General features: G+C 36.3%; 1 protein-coding gene across 2 annotated transcripts in view; it reads right to left on the reverse strand.

Annotated features, from left to right (window-relative positions):
* Positions 1-20,019, reverse strand: part of CDH13 (cadherin 13) — a 509,852-nt gene that overhangs the window by 147,039 nt on the left and 342,794 nt on the right. For both annotated transcript variants that reach the window (XM_080410698.1, XM_080410697.1), the window contains exon 7: positions 7,220-7,398. In XM_080410698.1, the coding sequence (XP_080266824.1) occupies positions 7,220-7,398 (179 nt within the window). The remainder of the gene's footprint in view (positions 1-7,219; positions 7,399-20,019) is intronic.

Here is a 20,019-nt window from a genome sequence, read left to right on the forward strand (position 1 = left end):
ACAAAGTATAAGCAGTAGCTTATGCAGTGATTCTTTCATTTACAAAGAAAGCAAATGTGTGTGTTCACCCAATGGTTTTATTTTTCCCAGAGGTAGGCTTCTTACACGTTGTGCTTAGTGTTTTGAAAAAAAGCCATTCAGTGATTTCTCTGCCTTGTGATCTTGATACTATATTCACTGCCCAAAAGAATAACATTGTGCTGAAATGGCTGTCTGTGAGGTTCTCGATGTGATATGTTCATCCCTCACAGATTTTTATAGAAAAGAAAATCTGGTCCCTGTTATTGTCAGATAAATTTCTTTTTTTAAAAAAAAAAAAAAAAAAAAAACACCACCAAAATCTGACTATCAAAATGTGTGTTGAATTAAATGAAAGTAGAAGCAGATAACAACAATGTAATGAAAGATTTGCAGAAATTCTGCCACTAAAGCTTTATGCAGATTGGATTATTATTATTTTATTTTTTTTTATGAACAATTGTTCTAACGTTCTGGCAATGGGAATCTTTACTATTCCTAACCTGAATGATGCTACTCAAAATTAAAAAAAAATATGTCAAAATATATTTACCTCTTTTGCACAGCCTCTTTCAAGATTTAAGAATATGTCAGAGAGCTTTCTTATCAAAAACGTAATAGGAATCAAACTAAGAATTACTGGTACATCTAGTAAAATAGATGTATTTTCTCACTGTGGACATTTAATCCCAAGTGCTAGAAAGTTCCTTAGAAATTTAACTTTAAATAAGAGTTTACACCTCACTAATGAGCATTTTCCATTTCTCTCCATTTGTTCATAAGCTAGCATTATAATTGGAAGCTTTTTCCTCCCCTTTTTCTATTTTCTAATATTTGAGACACAATGGACTATGTAATAATCTCTAAAAAGTGATTGAAGACCCACCACTTTTTCTCTGACTAAAGACCCACTGCTCTTCACGTTTACAGGCATCAGAACCACATCAGAACCACAGCATAAGAAATGCATTAATCAAGAGAAAAGGATGAATGCCTTGTTTATCTTGTATTTTAAACAGAAATGTGAGTTATTGCTATATCTGTAACTATAAAACCCTAAACCATAGAAATTGGGGTCCAGCTATGGAATTTACTATATTGCAAAACAAGTTAAAGGTGTGCAAGTGGGAATTCTGTCAGAGAAGACAAGATGAAATGATACAACAATTCCAACTCAGAACTGATATGCTCCAAGGTATAAGTTTTCTCACAATCACTGTAAATATGAATATTTTAGAGGTTAATATGGAGATCAAATGTGGAATGCATTTGCTGAAAAGATTAATATCTTTTCATTAAAAATGAGAGTGCACTGTTGGTTCAGCATTTGCATTTAGATCGAGTAAGTAATAAGTATATTGACTGCTTAAGACACCTATCTCCAAAATGGAAGATATGGATAAAGAGGGTAGTGTCCATACGCAGAAGTGGCCAAGCTTTTCCTATTTCCTACTGCTACCCCTTCAGAGACCTTAAGCCCTATCAACAAGAACACTGTGATTTACTTATCACAGCAGAACTGGTTGCATAGTGTAAAGAACATTTATGCAAACATCCATTCCTTCATGAGAGCAGCGTATTGCTGAATATGTATCGGTGGGCTGCTGTTGACTTGAAAAATTGCTAACGGCTGTACGGTCATCCATCAGTGTATGGACAGGAATGGATATTTGCAACACTGCTTTTTGTTGCAATTGCTGTTTAAAGCTTAGAGCCATCCGGTTAAGCGGGAGACTCAGCCAGCTATTACATTATTACATGTAGTCCACATAAACATGAGCAGGATCAGCTAATGTAACTCCAGGTTTCGCATCATTTATGGCTTAAGACTTTCAGCTCCATGTTTCCAAGTAATAAAGAGAGGGAAATTTATATAAGACTCAAGTAATGGTAGACTGATGCACCAAGATTGGTTCTAATGGTTACAGAACATAGCACTTGCCTGCTGAAATGGTGGCATGGCTTGCAAAGGCACACCAACTATCAGTCTTGCTGGAAAACATACATTTCATGTAACTGAATCAAGGCCAGGGTTTCTCAGAATCACAGAATACTTGAATTGGTTTTCTTAAGGTGTTAAAAAACATATGGGACAGCATATAGCAGATATCTCAAACTACTTGTTAACCTTAATTCAAATTAAGCACAGCAATTCTTATCAAACACAAAAGCATATTACTCCTGAAACTGTGGGAAGCAAAGTAAATATTTCACTTGAGCAACTGTGGCGGCAGCTTTCTTAGTACTTTAGTCATATAAAATTTATAAAAATCACACAGCTACTTTCCCGCCGAGCAGAAGGGTCTGCAATACTGGCAAAACAGCACTGTGGGTAAGCAGAAAAAATGACTACTGATCCATAAAGGGAATTTACGAGTTGGTCCTACAAGGGAACAAGAACAAGTGTTTTCTCCTCCTATACACGTGGGGAGCTTTATTTTTCTTTTACTGTAGGGAAGTGCCACTTGGAAATGGACTGTCCATCCCTGAAATACAAAATTCAGAACATTTTCTCAAGGTTTCTTTCATCTTTTTTTCTTCTTCTCCCCCCTCACCCTGTTGTGCTCTATTTTGGGTCACTTAAACCATAGACTTTGATGGAGGGCATCCTTCTCCTTTGAATTTATAAATCAAAATATATTCTCCAGTGGGTATCTGGAGAATAATTTGCCCCCTAACACTCTTCAATCTTTATGGCTGACACATTCAAGGATGCTTAACTCCCACAAGGGGAAGGAAAAAAAAAAAAAAAAAGCAGCACATTAATCTTCAAAAATACGTCCTTACCTGCCTTCTGAAAATGAAAATGGATGTTCTTTTAGAAATTATCTCTGAGTTTTGCTTTAAACCCTGAGGATAATGCACTTTTCAGAAACAATTTTGAATCTGAGATTTTTATAAATAAAAATACACTGGCATATAAGTACAAATCCTGCATGGTACTAAGTATTTCCTTGAAGGCATGAGGCACTCGGCTTCCCTCAGCAGATGTCAATAGAAATCGAAAGCACTCAGCAGCTTGCTGGATGTAATCCATGGGATTCCTACATACACTTTTTCTGCCTACTGGAGAGAATGACTTTTTTACTTAATGCTTTTATAGATGATACTACACTATGGAAATAGCTCCAAAGCACACAGAGTCACCCATCTGTGCAACATCACCACCCCACCCCCAACCCCACCCCACCCCCATTCAACTACTACCAAGGTTAAAAAAATAAAATAGCTAGGTTGGGGATGTGAACGCAGACATGCAACTCAAGACCTAAAATGACCTTTCTGATTCTAGATAGTGCAAGAAACAAAACAACCCTGAAGAGGGAGTGTTGCCTTTTATATCACATACTACTTCTAGTGCTTTATGCACAGAAGACCTTTGGAATAGCCTTTGAAGGAGAGGACACCTAACACACCAGGGAGCATTCCCGTCTCCATACTATCAGTTTAGCAAGAGACCTGGTAAATGCTATTCACAGAAAAAATTTTTTTGAAGGCCTGTAGGAATTTAACAAATTATCTTCATTTTGAGCTGATCCTGTAGAGCTAAAAACAAACAGATGAACAATTGAGGTTCACCAGAAACAAGTTAATTCTTTCCTTTTCCCTTTCTTTTAAATTTTCCTTGATTTTAAAAGTGTCTACTTAGAATTTACTTTTAACTCTAAAGTATTACCATAAAAAATATTTTTATTTTCATCTCCTAAAAATTTTTAACCTAGATGTTTACTCGTGCATGTGAACATTCTCCCACATGTATTTACTTGGATATAAAAATTGAGCTCTCCAGATGGTCTTTTTTTTGGTTTTTTAACTTTAGGGTAAATACCTGTATTTTCACTCTTTGCACTGAAATAAGAATTTCTGAGGCTATGCCTTAGCAACTCTTCTGAACATGCTGAAGCATGGAAAAATAGCATGGACTATACAATATGGGCTTAATCTGCCAGATACTTTGTATCTCCACATCTCAGTATCTCCCATTGGGCAGTACCCTCGGCTCCTGTTCCCTCTGATGCACAAACATGAAATAAATGATACTTAAGACTAAAAAAGGGCCCAAATCAAAATATAAGCTCAAACAATTTATACTCTTTTAAATGTGTTAAATGAAATGGAAAGTTTCTGAAAAGCGTCAAGATCCGAGCAATAGTAAAACTTACTAAAAGAGATGGAAAATATGAGTAATTTTAATCAGTGTTTTAACATGCTTTAGAAGAGTTTATATCACCCTCTGGTGCATATGATTGATGAGACATAGTTTTCTCTTTTCTCTGTGTCCATGCTAGAGAAAATTTTACTTTAATTCAGCTTCTTAATTGGTGTCTAGGACTAATGCAGTTTTAATCAGCACACTTACAAGGAACAACTACGAAAAACCACTTTTGACTCTACTCACTTTTAAGATTCAAATAGAAAATAAACAGAGTTAGCAGAAGACAGAAAAATCACAGGCAGTTGACCCAGTTTAGAGTTTAAGTAAAATCTAGGAGAAGCCGCAGGTCTGGATTGGCAGCCATGAATAATCAGATTCACCCAGACCAGTTTCTGGAGCTGTGGAATTCCCCAGCAGAAATGCATCTCCCCTGCCACCCCTGTACGGTGTGCACCTTCAGCAGCTGCACCCACTTACTTGCAAATACTGCTGACTCAAATCGCAGTCATAAAAAGGATCAGCTGAGTTGCTCAATATTTATTCTCTTTTCCAAGCAATGGAAAACATTATGAAAAATCTTGCTGCTCCTGATGCATGTCTGCTATAATACACTCTCCAATGAGACACCAACAAAAGAAGGGTAAGACCTGAGGAGGTAAAAGCATCCGCCCTTTTCACAGATACTGTTTCATGCGGTCTTTGCCCAACCATCACTCAATCTACATTTTTTGTCCTCTGATGTCACACATGTATTAGCAAGGCTTTCAGGGGAAAGATCATTTCTTTGTCCCGTGTTTCTACAACGCACCTCCATAGGAGATAGTGATAAATAGCCAAAATGTTTAAGACCTAAAAAGGCTCACCAGGAAAATAAAACAATAACATCCTTATATCAGCTGATACCCTACAGAGGAGTGCCAAATAGTACACTCCCCCTGCCCACCACCTTGCCAGCATCCTGATAATCACTTCTTCAAGCCTGGTGATACGCAGACACCATATTCCCCAAGCAGTAGCCAGAGAGCCATTTCCTCCTCAGCTGTTACTCCTGTCTCTCTCCACCCGAGGCAGACAGTTCTTTTACCATAGTTCAATTTCATGAGCTACACAGAAATCCATGTTATTTATATAGTATCAGGATTATGTTGGTACCCAGAATTGTTCATAATAGGACCATTAGGCTGCTCATCCCTAAAAGCCAATACTACAGTTAAAAACAGAAGTTATACATCTTTGACCATGAACGGCTAACTCCACAGATCTAAAAAAGGAGGCATGACTACCAGTTTCTACACAAGATGTACATAAGCAGGAGAGGGGAGAAGAGGCTGAACCCACGAAGATGACAGAGAACAGTTCTTATGAAGAAATGGAAAACATGCTTTTTCCTACACCTTTCACCTGACAAGAAAATATTAGGCTGCAGATTTTTTTTTTAAATTTTTAAATTTTAACTGCAGATAATGATTGGATTTAGTGTTAAAATTTTACATAGCCCTACATTTTGGCTTATAAAACATACAGCATTTTTAGCAACAACAAGAATTTGCAGTTTCAACGAGACTACAGCTTGCCATGTCACCTTTAAAGCAAAGGTATTGAATCTACTACTACTAAAAATCATGAGGAATTCAGATCTTGCTTTCAGGATATACTATCCAGCTGTAATACCAGTTCGATTGAGGCCAGGGTTCTTGTATGGAGACAGCATCATTATTTCATGAATCACCAGTGACCTTTGGAAGATACTAGGAAAAGCAGGCATGTTCATTCCCTTCCATTGATTTTCTAATTTTGAGTAAATTGGTTTAATCTGGGGAACAGTTATCTGCTAGGAATAAAAATACCTTAACTGACTTTAAAGAAAACAGTATAAAGCTTTTGAACCAAAACAATGAATTTAGAAGGGAAACTTGAGGTAAAAAGGCAGCGATTATGTAAGTCTTGGGCACAATTCTGTGGCCAGCCGCGCAAGTGTGAAAGGACTGGAATCTCTCTAAACTTAACAGACAGATCCTACACGCCCGGACCTTACTTTTACTGCACTATCTGTCTGGAATATGTGTCTGGTTTACCCGTTAAACACCTGCTGTTGGAAAAGCCTGCAGAAAAATTACTGACCTAACATGGGCAGTGGTATGGGCATGATTTTCATCTGGTTAAAATGAGAAATAGCGTGCTGAATATTGACAGTCCTCAATCTAACCAGCTTAGAAGATAAGTTCAGTAAATCAGCATGTACCTGAAACAGCCTGCAAGAAAAGAACTCGGTCGTCTCCACAAACCTAAAGAGTACACAGGGCTACATAATTGGTAGAAAAATGGTGATTTATAGATTGACTAACTGCTCAGGGTCAACACTGTATTGGTGCCCAGATCTCATTTATTCTGATAACTAAACCTTTGTCTTAACCAATTGGCTCTGCTTTATAATCTTCTGAATGTGAAATGATCATACCTAAGCTTTCTTTGCTATCAATTTACACTCTTATAATGTTAATGACCTATAATAAACATAGATTTTGGCACTATGGTAATTCACCTTAAAGCCACATGCAGACTACCTTTACTATTCCTTTTTTGCGTTTTCATTTTTGCCTATGGGGTACAAATTCGATTAGTCTATTAAGTCCACTCAATAAAAAGAAAATTCTAGAAAAGGATTTAAGGCACCAAACTGTAACAATCACGTAGCAAGCTATATATACAATTAGGTTTGTGGTTTGGGTTTTTTTACTTCCAAAGAGTCTTTTGGTAACCCTAAATTTAATTCCACTTATTCCTAAGATCTTTGCTCTTGCCAGTCCAAAACACTAAACATCTTGCCCAGAAATTATGAACTACAAAATTTATAAATATTGATCAGAGAATATAACTTCTTAAGCACAAATAAGAAATAAACAAAACTCTTGAAAAGACTCCTCAAAGTTGAACATCTGAACCCCCATTGCTGCAATATTCTGAACCTCTTTTCAAGCCACAGAAGAAGATTATAGACATAAACATTAAAAATATCAGACTAGCAACAGGAAAACATTCACTTACCTCACGATCCAACAGTACAGGTGACACCACTGTAACAATATCTCCCTTTTCTGGGTCAATGTAGAACATATTTGGAGATGGTTTGGTAGGTGTCTGTTTGAGGATGTGATACCGCAGAAGAGCATTGTCTGTGCTAGAGTCATCAGCATCGAATGCAGTCATACGCATCACAGTCGTACCTGAGAGAGAGGTAGACACACAGCAGAACGCAGTTAGCAACAACGTGTAAAATTATATTGCCTTCAAGTGTGAGAACCAGGTGGGTGCAATATATAATTATCTCATCAAGACCACTAAGTAGTTTCACCTGATACTTATTTTGTGCTTTTAATTTTACTTGCTACTGAGCCAGCAACAAAAGACCAGTGTTTCTGGTTTGCAGCAGACCTATAACTCTGTAAGTTCCCCACGTTTGTATGCCATCAGACTCACTACATTTCACTAAGTGAACTACAGGTGTATCTTTTTCACTTTAAATTCTACGGTACATTTATGATGAAGATGACCATGCTGAAAGAAAAGTTTATCTTCACTTTAGTCTTGCACAGTTTCAGAATTGGTTGGACATTATAATTTCTGTCAGTAAGGAATTTTGTAATTATTAAAGCCTACATTATTATAATTACAATTTGTACAAGTTTATGGGCTTACTGTATCAGTGTCAATAAAACAAAACAAAAAAACCCAACCAAACACGCCTCTATTGCCATGCTGTCCTTCAAGTGATGAAGATTGCTTTTAACATTAAAATCCTAAAGCATACAGTTCTGCTACACAGTGCAATATGGTAAACACTTGACTGCACAGAATCCTACAGAATCTGTGTACGGAGGAAAAACGTTACTCTTCTATATCATAATTAATACAGGAGGACTGAGATGCTGCCAATTCTGTACTTAGCTAGTGGAACACATACTCCTGCATTGCAGGATCAAGTCTTTTCCCCTCCCTTAGGCAGGCACTTAGGCTGACATAGCCTACAAAATTCGGTCATAGAGTTCTTTTATTTGCTTTCTACTGCACTTTAAGAATGGGAGAAAAGAAGTATGTAAAGGTAAACAGTAAAGTTCACCTGGGCTGAACCATGAGATATTCACCCCTAGATCATTGTGATTTCTTAATCCATTCATTTATAGGTATAAATGCAAGCATTATTAAAAAAAAAATATTGAAAAGGATTATATCAGCACACCAAAACAAAAGTATTTCTGATAATATTGACCTGAAGAAAAAGTAAAATCCTACCAAATAACAAAATAACCAAGTAACCAAATAACAAATCAATAAACTAATTTCAATGGTGAACCAAAGTTAAGTAACAAATTAATGCAAAAGATATTTGCAAACTTGATACAAATAAGGAATCTAGAAAAGCATCCGTTCTTTTGCCTAAAAATCCCAACTGAAATAATGTATCAAACTCCATCAACTATACAATTTACATTTAAGTAGATTAGCACTGAAACCATATTATCTAATGTGTGAACCACAACATCAAAGTTAGTTATAATTCTTTATTAGAGATTAATTCTTATGTGGTGGCTAACAACTACTTTCCCCTCATAGACTTTCAAATAAAAGTATTATTTTAAAATATCATGATGAAAAACATTTCAAATTCGACATTCTTGTTGCTTAACATGTCTGTAAGACCTTATAATCTGTTCTCAGTATCTGTATAGACTTTTGTGGCGAAAAAACTACAAGTGATTAAAACCTTCTGGTCAGACAAGGTCTAAGACAGTACATCACAAGTGCCTGCAAAACAAATATGTATCATTCAGGTGTAATGCTAAACAGCAAGTCTATATTCTTTGTGAAGGTCTTGAAGCACAGAGCACTTAAGAATCAAAACAAAAAATCAAATAAAAATGAAATATTGTGATAAAAGTTCAAACAAACCCAGCTTCATTTATAGGCTGACATAATAACTGCCTTGTTCACTGTTAAACAAACACAACTGGGTTGTTTAGATATGTTTCTCCTTTTTTTTTTTTTTTTTTTTTTTTTTTTTTCCTGCACTTCCCAGAGTACAAAGTATCGCCTCTTCTTGTAGTGACCTTGAATATAAGCTCTCAAAGGTTTTTCTTCATTGCTACTTCAGGCAGAGTTACCCCCTTGAGAAAAATAACAGAGATCTGATAACATGTTGTTTTTATTCACCAATGATTAGAGGTCAGACAGCTCAAAAAGAAGCTTTACGGCTGGATACCATGTGGTGTTTTCCAATATTACAAGATGATTCTAGGCCTGATATTTTCTCCTTCTTTGTTTGAGACTTCCTCTGAAGAAAAAAAGAGCAGCTTTCTGTTTCAAAGAATGAAGATTCACCCACCCTCTTTTCACAAGTACAACACATTGTGCTATTTTTTAGATATTTATCACATTTTGAGAAGTTTATTTATATTCACATTGGATAACGTGTTTCATGAACATCTCCTAAATCACAAGACTTCAGTGAGATAAAGAAGAATTAAGGCAAATCTTCAAGGGAATACCTGAGTTCAAGTGAAACTGAATGGGTTTCAGCACGCAACTCTTTCCTGAAAAATGCAATTTACTAAGATGCTATACTCAAGTACATTAGATTATATTTTTAATGAATATACAGTTGCTACTATTATTAATCTATTAGATGAGTTGATGCTCAGCAGAGATTTAGAAACTGATTAAAATATATGCTTAGGTAGAAATCCTATTGCCCCCGACAGTTCTACTGAAATATTTCTGATGCTAAGACTGTGGAAGGCACATGTAGGTTTGAAGATCTAATGTAAATCCCCAAATCTCTAGTACACTGGCATAAAACTGGCTTAATACAATGGCTGAGTCTGATGCTGGTTTGCCAGCTGCAGTTCTTTAACCTTTCAACTCCCTGGACATTAACTTGTTCTGTGCAATCATTCCTTTGGTGCATACAGATAAGAAATTCCAGCAACACAGAAGAGCAGAATGTTAACATTTGTTTTGCATAGAAATGATAGTTTCAGGAGGAAAGTTGTAGAGAAATAGATCTATTTTTTTCTATGTTGCTTCTGTCAGAAGTTTTGTGATACTGGTTTCTAGCTACCATCAGAGTCTCATTTACATTTAAGTAAAAGTTATTCTATTCTCACAAGTTCATATAACATGTAAAAATGCACATAAAATGGGGTTGTCTTTAGATGTCATTATGCATTAGTAGAGTCCAAGGTTGTACCTGTTTTCTGTTCATGAACACCAATACAGAAACCTACATCTCTCTAACCATCACCTATACGCTCACACCACCGCAGCCAGCGGAGCTGGAATACTGCAGGGAAAGGGAGCCCTTGCACTGATCGGAAGGTTGGTGCTAGGCTTCAGCAGCCGTGCTGACGAGGGCTTGTCCCCCAAACATATCCTTTCCCCTCTTGCACTCACAAGCAAGCTCACAAACTAACCAGAGTTCAATGCTGTCTGTTCATTTCAAAGCACAGTGGTGCCTAATTACATTCTACTTCATTAAAACAAAACAAACAAACCCCACACACATACAACAAGCTAGAATGGGCTAGTATTTGTGGTTGATGCCTCAAAAATCACAACCGCTTTAAATCAGCAGCTAAATTATATTCCAGTGACCTTTTGGAGAAGTCTGATAGCTATATTTCCAGGGAAGAACATTTCTGTCCTAGCTGAGGTGTTCACATAGAGAACACACATGACTCTACATTTGGAACTGGACCACCATAAGAGACAATGTTTATAGAGTTCTTTTTCCTAAAAATATAGTGACGCATATTTTCATTTTAAAAGGCTCTACAGCATACATCCAAGTCCAAAAGAGTTTAATTCAAGATGCACACTTCCTCAGTATTACTCCTTCATCATAAAGTTTTATTCTTCATAAAAGATTCATTTCCCCAGACCCATAAACTGACTACTTCTAATTCAGTGTCATTTTATAAATACTTCCATTCCTGGCATCAATCAAATGCAGCTGGCTTTCAAACCACAAAACAACAGCTTTCTACATTATCATGTTAAACAATATATATTAACTTATCAAGCTAGAGGAAGAAATGTCTGCAAAATCAGCAACTTTACAGTTCTTCCAATGATGCACAGAGACTGATTGAGGCAGTCTCTCTCAGTAAAGGTATAGTTATGCCTTGGTGTATTTCAATATTCATGGTTTGTCACACCTTCTGGGCAGTTTTGCTATTACCATAATCACTCAAAACCTCTACTTGCACCTCCCAGAGTTCCTCATTGATCGGACATATATCCCAGTAGCCAGGTCATTGCTCCAGAGGCTGCAGCTATCAATCTGTTGTTTGCTCATTTGGCCTGGAAGTCAGCTTGGAAATATTGGCAAAAAAAATCCCCTTAGGCATTAAGAAGTAAAACACAATGCTTGCACAATTTTGTGGTGATTGGAGCAGATGGTTTCTTGGGAAAAAAGCTTGTTGGCATTTTGTTATTTACCTCTTAATAACCTTTCCATTTCCTCTTTTTTTTTTTTTTTTTTTTCCTTTTAGGTGCATTTTTTTTTCTGTCAAGATGCCAAAAGAACCCTGGGAACAGTTCAGCTGATGGATGAGATTACTACTAACCTCCTATCCTTTCTATTTATTTATTATAGTCAGCTGGTGGGTGTACAAAAAGGACTGGAATGTACTGGAAGGGAGGCCTATTTCCAGCTTTGTGAAATGTGAACAAGTGTCATAAGCCTACAAACTTAAAAGACAAATTTGAATACTAACATTAAAATATTATCCAGTTTAAGGACTGAACAGTTTTAACTTAATGAGTGCTCAAAAGCTTGATATTGGTTTTCTCATGTTATTTTCACTCTTTTTGTGAGTCTCTACTGTATGTTTAGCACATTAAATACTCTACGGAAATGGAAGGATCTACTTGCCTAATTAACTTGGATTGCTGTGTTTTATTTCCACCTTCTTCACAAGTTCAGATATACGTCTGTACACAGATAATAATCAGTTGAACAATGGTATACTTTCAAAAAGTAAAGCTATTTCAACCCAAGGGAGACAACAAAGAATGAAAAACAGGATGAAAAAGGAAGAAATCAAGGTTACCTATAACTCCACAACACATCACATTTATCACTACAGAAAAAAAAAAAAAAAGATATAAACTTTCAGAAAATGGAGCAAAGGAGAATACCCTCCTATTATACTCAACTAATTGCATGTTTGACTGTCATTTTGTACTTTAAAGACAATAAGCCCTAGGGAAGCAAAACAAATGTAATGTCTATAATGTTTCCAATCAAGTGCATTTGAATTGCAACTACAGTTATTAACTTATGTGTGTTATTAAAAACTTGAAGCCGTTGTTCAGTAGAGAAGATACTTAGTAAAAATTAAGTAGTTCAGGCTTTTAGCATATCTTATGTTTGTATAGGGCAGTAATTTTCTACCCTACAGGACATTTTCCATATCGTCTATTTAGATGTCTGGCAAATTCAAGAAATGTGCATACTTTTTAAAATAGAGTTTAGACAGCACAGCTGATTAGTGTGCTGGGCATGCCAGTCAGCACGAGTGGAGAGATGCACTGGTGAACTGTCAGTTGTGGAATGAATAATCAACAAACTTCTGTTGATACACAAAAGAAATTTCAGTAATGTTAAGTAGAGAAGAAGAACTGTTAAGAATTGCTGCTATGTGTAAAGACTTAATGCAGTCAGAAAGCATATAAATCGAGTAGGAAATAATGGAACATTCCTAGTTGAACATTATGACAAAACTGTAAAGATGAATGGGCAGGTCAGCCTTTAGCAATACTAGCATTTAACCTTTTTTTCCCATGAGTAACACAGCCGTTTTGGTAGAATAAGTTATTCACTCCTGGGATTTTTTGAGAATGAGTTACATACAGTAGTGTCCCTAGCCGTACAGTCGGGTAGAGCGTCTCATGCCTGGAAATGATGTTAAGAACTTGCAGGTATCTGTTGCTCAAGGAGAGACATGGATACATGAAATGCCCGTAAATGAATTTGTATTAGTTGAAGTTACGTGAAATAAATGCTACTTTGGTATATTGTGCTTTGTCTCTGGTGCTATGAATGCTTCTTTCTTCAGCATAAAATTGTTGGGTGAAAACACTGAAAATTGTCAGCCCCAACAAGGCTTCCCAAATCATGCATATATTATCAGTACATACCAGGTTATGAGATGTTGTGGTAGCATATACTTACGCTCTTCTTTGTGCAGATACAAGAAATTATGAAGCAAATAAAAAGAGCATTATTTATCCTTTCAGAATTCTAAGATCCCCATCACAAATCTTGCATTCTACAAAATATGAAATTTGTGGTCCCTGATTGGGATAACTTACATTTTAGACACCATGCAGTCTTCCCTTACACAAAAAAAATAATAATAAAAAAATAATTGCACGTAGTTTTTGCATTTGTCTGATAGACTACAGATAGTATGAGACTACAGACAGCATGAAACAGGCAGTTCCATGAGAAGTAAAATCAATGAAGTCTCATTTCTTTTCCTTCTTTTACTGTCCAAAGGCTAGTGTCCTGGATGGATAAGATGATGATTTAGAGGGGCTAAAGTCATTCGTTCCCTTAGCAAGACCTTTCATAGGATCTTTTTCTCTTTTATTTTCATGAGAGTTGTATGAATTTAAGGTACTCCTTCAGACAACTTTATCCCTATGAGAAAATTAGTGGAAATCGAGTAGCAAGTTCAAAAGTTTTGAGGGACTGACTGCCCGACAGACGGGTAGAAACACATGCTAAAAGCTAACTTACTCAGATGGCTTCTTATTTTTATGTGCCAGTTTCTTTTCATCATGTATCTCTATTAAAACTCAAAAATAAAAACTATTCCCAAGCAGTCAGTCCATCACAGGAAAGCAATATGCTGTTTTTTCTGTATGCCAAGTGTACTACTTATTAAGTAAAAAAGTAACAACAGAAACCTTGATATGTAGTGACACAGCTATTAAAGGCTTTTAAGTAAGAGGAACAAGGGCTTGTTGGTGGAAATGTGTTCTTTTTCAGAGTACATGTCAAACTCCTCAACTTTTTAAAAAATATTAACTTTTCACATTTAAAAATTAAAAGGGTTTAATATTTTAACATACAGGATAGCTGAGACAGAAAGTGTGGTGTGTTCCCAAACCAAGTTTATCCTTTCTTAAATGTGAATCTAAACCTCCAGATAACGGGAACAAGGGAAATAGGAGAGGAGAAGAATAGTGACTGCTCCCCACCAAATTATATCTACTACAATTCCATCTTCCATTAAACAGTTCCCCCAGTTTTACTCAACATCATTGTTACCCCTTCAAGAAGCAAGCCTTCCTTGTTCAGACATGGGGAAGTCATCACACTTGTTCACTTACAGCCTCTTCAGATGGACTGGGAATTGCAAATTTAGTGAAAGAGGACTTTGAACAATAGAGCTGTAGATGAAATGAAGACATCCTTCCTCCAGATATGAACAGGCTGCATATTTAAGCAAACCACCAAAGATTTTTTCTTAACTAGGATTCTGCTTGATTCCTGGATCCATAGTAAAAATGTCGCACTCTCATGTCTGCTTCCCTTTTGACCAGTGAAGTCTATTAAGACATGAATTACTTCTTGGATCATAACCATAAGCTATAAAAAGTCCCACTGTTCTAATATTCTAACTGCCAATTCATAACATAATCTTATATGTCAGATAACATAATTCATAAAGCAATATAACACATTCTCTTGAAGTAAATGGTTTAATGTAAATGATGATATGCATTGAACATCTCACAGCAGGCGAATATGACAGAATGGTGATTTATGTGTGAAGGAATAGCTATTCAACATACAAAGAGTAAGATTCAGTCCTAAGCACACTCAGAAAACAGTCAGGCTAGCACTAGAAGTCAATCAAAAAAATCACAGGAAATAAAGACTAGATGAGACATTACAACATCATTAAAACGAACCCCCTAATAACAATGCAGGACCATTCTGAAAAGATAGAGAACAATACTGGCCTCATTTCTGAAAACCTCAAATGGAGAAATTTCCATAATCCCTATGTAACTTATCGCCACGACAAATGCATTTGGCACACACCTGCCAGAAGCTAGCTCAGATCCTAAGAGGAGGCAGGTCAATGCCTGAAATAGCCAGTTAAACGCTAGACCATCACTGCACCAGTGGAGATGGAGGATGCTGAGCTCTTTCCTCACCTTTCACAAAACCAGAATAAAAAGTCTGAGACTCAACACCTCTTGCCTAGTGACTTGCTCATGCACTCAGCACTTTGATCTGAACTGTTTGACAGCCGAAACACTTTGGCAGAGATGCTTACAACTCACATGACTCACCATGCTGTTTTCCCAGTTCCCATGCAAAATTGGAATAGCCTGCAATCATTCAAATTTGATTTCAGGCGTATGCAAGCTGTTTAAATGCAGATGCAAACTTTATAGTCAAGAACATCCAAGCAGAAAGCTTACTAAAATATATATATTCTGCACTTATATCTGTTTTATAATCCAAATATTTTCTTTTAGCTTTTCTCTACCTTTTATTTAATAGTTTCCCATTCTTCTACTCTTCCCTGTTTATCTGTGTGGTATAATTTTGGCCAGAGCAATGCAAATTCCTAATATACAGCAATTTTTAAAGTAATACAAATATATAAAGCCTGATGTAAATTTCATATCCAGAAATACCCATAAGAAATTACCTTTTGAATGTAGCAGAAAGCTTCCCCTGAACCTCAAGACAGAAAATAAACCAGACAAAGTTAGATTAATCATTTCACTTTCTCCCAAAAAATAAGTTAATAACCAGTTTCTCCTAGCCTTTAAGCAGGGAGGCATTTTTAATCAAGATAAATGAAGAAAACAAAACACATTTCAGAGGTTTCACTTAAGCTAGTAAAAAAGGATTGTCAATTATTTGCATTCTGAACTTCTGGGAGAGAACGGGCTGTCTTTCAGTTCAAAGCCACTTTCACCTTGTCTCCATCCAGCCCTGTCAAGAAGAGTTAGCAATGTGAAAATGTATAGGAATGGCAACAAGAGCAAGTACCGACTCTTCTCTTAGCCTTTATATTAAACAAAACATAGCTAAACATTGGGAACCTAGCTCACATTCAGCTATCCATTAAGCCATGAAAGCCTCTGAATTCAAAGACCTAGCAGCATGCACCAGCCCTCGGAGCCAGGTGAGCATCCTAGCTGTATTCCAGACAGCAATGCTTTCTCAGCATCCATGTCCTCTGGAAAGGAAACTTAGGTGCACTGGTAGAGACGAAGCTGCAGTGTATTTTAATAGGTCCACCAATATGGACTAGTGGAGAACCTGGGCTGGGAGGGCATACCTTAGCTGAAAAAGAATTAAGGTAACACTTCAGACCGTTATTCTGTTATTATTTTTTCAATGGTGAAATCCCACATCAGTAGTGGTTACAACACAGAGGTGTTTCTCAGTCATATTTTCTTTTTAAGCTAGGACTGTCTGTAAGGCAGAAGTGAAACTAGTTTAAAATTCATGGAAAGAGATCAGTGCCAACTGTGGGCTTTAAATCAGTAGTGTATTAAAATCTAGTAACACGTTGAGAATGAAAAGGAAATGAGAATATTTTTCCTTTCATTCGAACAACAAATTATTTCAAAATGAAAAATAAAAGCAATGCAATTATTGACAGTAAGTGTCTGCTTTTGTTTTTGTTTTTGTTTTTTTAATATGTGAAAATACAGTCTGTGTGGAATGGGTAATAAGAAACCTTGCATTAGGACTTGTTCAAGAACAACAACAAAACTGAGAGATTTTTCTATGAAGGTGGTGTTTTCACAGATTTCAATAGTCTCTTGATCAGGGCCACACTTCATAAATGGAAGATCTCATTCTTTAAATTAATTACTTTTGTAAAGAAACTGACTGGCTTAAAAACGTCTTATAAGAAAGACAGCAAATATACTTCCCTTTCGCAGTGGGCTTTAATCAAGAATATGTCATTACTTTACAGAAATCACTTTGGACTATTCTTCTCTGTCCAAGTAAGGTACACTGGCATGTTTCATGATTAAACTGTAATAATATTACATTTTAATAAGATCTCTCAGTGCAAGGTCAATCTTCCCTGATTGGAAATACTTTTTGAGACAGTGGGCCAGAATTTCTGTTGATCTAAATCAGCCCAGCACTACTAAAGCAAAGATTTATATTAGGTGAGGCTATGGAATACAGGAATGGCCTTGAAGCTCTATATCAGGTATACACAGCATTACACTACCTTTATTCCCTCTTTACCTTCCTAATTTCTCACTTCACTATAAGTGAAATGAAAAGAGAAAAGTAAAAGGACAATCTGTGCCTTTTTGCGCCTCTCCTGTATTAGACCCTTATATAAGTTGCTGGTACAAGAAATAAAAGTACTGATTTCTTTCACCTAGATCTATATGATAATGATAATACACCAACATACACTTCATCTGTAACTGCACCTCAAAAGTCTTTCTCTTTATTCTTTGCCTCTAACCAATATGAACTGGTTGTGCATTAATCTCATGTTAAAAGGTGGGGATATAATTGGAACACCCATCCTTGTTATCCATGCATCTGTCACTGATTCTCATCATCTGCGTCAATCCAAAATTAATCCATATAAACCAAGAGTGCTTCAATATTATAAAAGTGGCACTAATGAAAGAAGAATCAGACCTCATAATGAGAAAGTAGATCTTCCTCCATAGTTTCTAGCTTCATCTGTAGAACCAGAGCACACACTTATTCTAATGTACCATTTCATCTTTGTATTGATCTCATAGTCAAGCCCTAGCCATTTGATCTATTAAACATCTGAAAGTTTTTTATCTGAAGGATAAGTGTTTCCATCTTAATACAGGATCTTTTTAGGTAAGTTTTGTTTTTCTTTCCCCCCTCCCACAGATGAACTACTAGATAAATTATTTGGTTGGTCTTCCAGTGTTTGCTTTGTTGAAGTTATTAAAATTCATCCTGCCCAGACAATACTTCGTAATGAACTTCTTCACTGCTACATCAAATAAATGAATTGGACAACTATTCCCTGTTCTTAATCCAGAGAATTGCATTGCCCATCGCACTTTTCTAGGTAAATCAAAGGTGCACTAATCTCTGTTAAAATTACAAACAGAAGTGGAATATTTGATTGTAAGGTGTCCAAGCTAGTATTGAAAAAAATCAGTACAGAAGGATCATAAGGCATGTCTTGGAAAGATATCATTTCCTTTAAAAAGCATTCATTCTTCCCCCATACATTCTTCTGAATGAAGTTCAATAGCTTCCCACAGTAAAAGGGTCCACAGTGAGGTAGGATAAACACCATCAGTTATTCTGGAAACCTACACTTTGAAGTGGCCAGCCTTTAAATCAAATCCATAGCAACAGCTCATTCCCTAATAGCATTCTAGAATAACAGACAATGGAATGTTTTTCAGCCATTTCTCCATCTTGAGACTGAAATATCTGCATATAGAAATCTTTGCAGTACTACTCAGTATCCTCTTTATGGCTAAATTATATTTGAAAGCCATTGATAGCTGAATTTAATAAATGATTCAGATGCTGAAAGAGTATGGTCTATGATTTTAAAGCAGGTCTTTGAAACTACCTTATAAATCACAGGTTTCAAAAACTCTATCCATATACGTAACAAGAATACAGTTTGGAGTGTGTGGTATAAGTTTTCAATATGTGCCTTGGATATTATTTTCTGATTTAAGTCATTAATTAAGTCACTAAGTTCAGCAAGTTTAGGGTTAGTGTGATTAATTTCACTCAGTTACACCCTTTTCAGGGTCAGAGATATATAGTCTTTAAGTTTCTTAATAGTTACTAGAGAGGGACTGGCAATTTCGGATGCAGTTCATCCTATTCTAAGCTAAATATTTTAAGAAAGGTGAGATGAAGAATCTTTAGAAGTGATTAATTCTGGAGGAAACCTCAGAAAAGGTATCAAACTCCCAGACACTTAAAACAGGTGTTACCACTCCTATTAATTCTGCCCATCACTACACATGTGGAAAAGAGGGTTAGAATGAAATTATTCTCTTGTATTTTTGTTCTAGTATCACACCCCCCCAAAAAAATCCCTTTTTTTTCCCCCCTATTTATGACTACTTATGGCTGAAGGGAAAGCATGCTTGTAGGAAGTGCATTAGAGGCATGCCCCAGCCGTGCTGGACAGCTTTACAGTCTGCACTGATGCTTGACCCTTGGAAAGTGGAGGTCTGCAAGGATTAACAGCAGGCCTTGATAGCATTGTTCTTACTCTCTCAGAATTGATGCATCATATTAGGAAAGAGCCTTAAGCAACAAATCAAGTTATTTTAACTTTGTGTATAATTGATTTAGTATTGAAAGGGCTACATTATGTCCCTGCAGAGGAAATATGGGTATGGAAAAGGCTCTGTATGTCATAAAACATCTAAATATTGACTGTGGAACTCCTTAATGTAAAATTAATAATTAAACACAGAACAGCTCATGATATATCACTGTCAGTAATTGGATCCTTAGAGAACACAAGGATTTGCACAGCTGTGTGCAAATATAGTTATTAAGTCACAGGCCTGTTCAAGTATATTTACACATTTGCACATATTCATTTGAAGCCCGAAGAAAACAAGCATCAGTCAGCGCTATATTCTGTCAAAAAGGAAGACCCAGAGACAGATTTTAAATGGTGAAACACTTCTACCTTTCCACCAAGGCCTTTTACACAGCCTTCAACTTGAACACACTTAAAATTTAGTGGGTCACATGGCTTGCAGTGAACAGATTTCAACCACTAAAACTTCCTAATCAC

This window comes from Falco punctatus (genome assembly GCF_963210335.1).
Source record: "Falco punctatus genome assembly, chromosome: 14".
Lineage (NCBI taxonomy): Eukaryota > Metazoa > Chordata > Aves > Falconiformes > Falconidae > Falco > Falco punctatus.